Here is a 2309-nt window from a genome sequence, read left to right as displayed (position 1 = left end):
CTTGTCCATAGGCCAATATCAGTCTATAACATAAACTGAATAGCTTCAATTTTCAATATACAACTGTCTCACACATGAAAAATGTCTTGGAATTCTGCGATAATTGTTTACGTAGTGATCTCACCCCTATTGCACTAGCCAACAACCTTGGTGAAACTTCTGGGAATCAATAAACATTGTCGTATGAACCAAAAACTTTCCTGCATTAGTAGACTCCCACCTGATTGTCTTGGACCTAATCTTTACACAGCATCTGTCATGACTATCTAATTCATTTCTGTTGCTTAAACAGATTATTTGGTCTATATAGGATTGCCTTTTTTTTTTCTTTTCTCTCTCTCGCTCTCTCTCTCTTTATGACAGTGTTCTTAGAGTTTCGTCACCTTAGTATGGTTATTAAGTAAATACATACCTATTCCACAACTGAGTAGTTTAATGTAGTGTTTATCCTGTATTACATGCATGACTGAAAATGTAAGTATAAACATCTTTGTGATATTGATGTTTTGCGAGAAATCTCAAAAAAGTGATTTTAACTATGATAGAATATACCACTAGGAAAACCAGTGGGTAGTGGACATAAACTGGCATAATTTCAGTTTCCCATTGATCTATGACTCAAGGTAAACTTTTACTAATAATGGTCAGAATCAAAGAAAAGAAAAGAAAAGAAAAGAAAAGAATCATCTATGATAAATAAGTTGGGCAACATCTAATGCTTTGGTATTTATTTATATAAAGACTGCATGAAGATATGGAAAATCCAAGGAAAATCAAGTAACTGCACTCTCTGATGCATGGCACAATCTGTGTTAATACGATTATAGTGTCAGAAAAGGAAGAAAATACATGACGACAAAAGCCTCCCGGAGAGGTAGTCCACGGCAATTGGGTAGGATTCCAGGGGTGGAGTCCTGATAGGGAAATACAATGACTGTGTAGGAGTCTGGCAGCGAAGACCATGTGTTAGGAAGGGTTTTGGTTCATACAGCAATATGAATGGATTTCCGAAAATGCCGGAGTAATAGGGACTTAGTCTCAGTCACTTCATAAACAATTATCAATACTTTCACTTATATCATTTGCGATGGAAACAACATTAAATTTACACATCCACAACATGAATAACAGAAACAAGAAATAATAATTGCAAAGTTGAATGGCTGCCTGAAACAAAAAATTACCATAAAATCTTTAGAATTATAGAAATCGAATGGCAAACTATTGCAAGGACGGCAAAGTTTCCTGCTTTATATGCGAGGGATTCTCCAGGAACGAAAAATCCAATAAGTGAGTACAAAAATAACAATGAACAGTAAATAACATAATTAAATGAATACAAAATGAAAAATATATACATATTACATGAATGAGCTCTTTAGAACCTGAACCAGAAATCCAAAATAAAATAAAATAATGATAAAACATTGAGCAGAATAAGACAAAGAATGAAAAAAAAAGAAAAGAAAAAAAAAACCTACTAACTTTGCATAGGCCTACAAAAGTCTCCACACCTTTGCTAACTAACACAAACAAAACACCTGAATAAAAAAGAGAGAACAAAAAACAAACAATACAACGAGAAAAAGACTAAAAAATAACAGCCTTACCATAGTGAGCTCCCCACAATCCCCTTCAGGAAAGAGAATTTCACACAAAACCGGCGTAAATTTAGCCGTCAAGAAGCTCATACTCATCATCAAATTTAACATGTGATATGGGTGAGCCAGCTGTTTTATATCCTCAAAGACAGCCATGGTGATGATTTAAGATTCTCTAGGTCTTAGACGAGTCCAAAAAGGGTCACACTTCTTGTCACTGCCTCCTTTCTTTATCGGTCTGTCTACTATGTCTGCTCTTCGCTACAGACGACAGACGACTGACGCAATTTTTTGTTTCTTTATGTCGGTCAACTTTCACTGTTTTCTTTATTGTTATTAGTATTATTAGGTCTTTTCTTCTTATTATTAATGGGGCATGTTGATTATTTTGGTAATAATGATGGGGAATATGGGTTTCTTTCTTTTTTAAAATTACTTTCGGTCATTTTTTGGCCGCTTTTATTGAATCTATTATTGCCGTTATAACTGCAATTATCTTTATTATTATTATTATTATTATTATTGTTATTATTATTATTATTATTATTATTATTATTATTATTATTTTCATCATCATTATTATTATCATTATCATTATTACTACCATTATGTATGCTTTCCTTTCTTTTTAACTAGTCTCGGTCAACTTTCACTATTATTTAATTATTCAGTCTTGTTAATTTTTCTGTTTTTTATATATAGATTCAA

General features: G+C 32.7%; 1 protein-coding gene across 1 annotated transcript in view; it reads right to left on the bottom strand.

Annotated features, from left to right (window-relative positions):
* LOC125033548 (thioredoxin-related transmembrane protein 2 homolog) overlaps positions 1-1890 on the bottom strand; it is an 8639-nt gene extending 6749 nt beyond the window's left edge. Inside the window, exon 1 of the mRNA XM_047625136.1 lies at positions 1611-1890. Coding sequence (XP_047481092.1) covers positions 1611-1757 — 147 coding nt within the window. The 5' untranslated portion in view covers positions 1758-1890. The remainder of the gene's footprint in view (positions 1-1610) is intronic.
* Positions 1891-2309: the final 419 nt, after the last annotated feature.

Source organism: Penaeus chinensis, chromosome 16 (genome assembly GCF_019202785.1).
Source record: "Penaeus chinensis breed Huanghai No. 1 chromosome 16, ASM1920278v2, whole genome shotgun sequence".
Lineage (NCBI taxonomy): Eukaryota > Metazoa > Arthropoda > Malacostraca > Decapoda > Penaeidae > Penaeus > Penaeus chinensis.
Note: the sequence above shows the minus strand (reverse complement) of the source record. Positions and strands in the feature narration are given on the sequence as shown.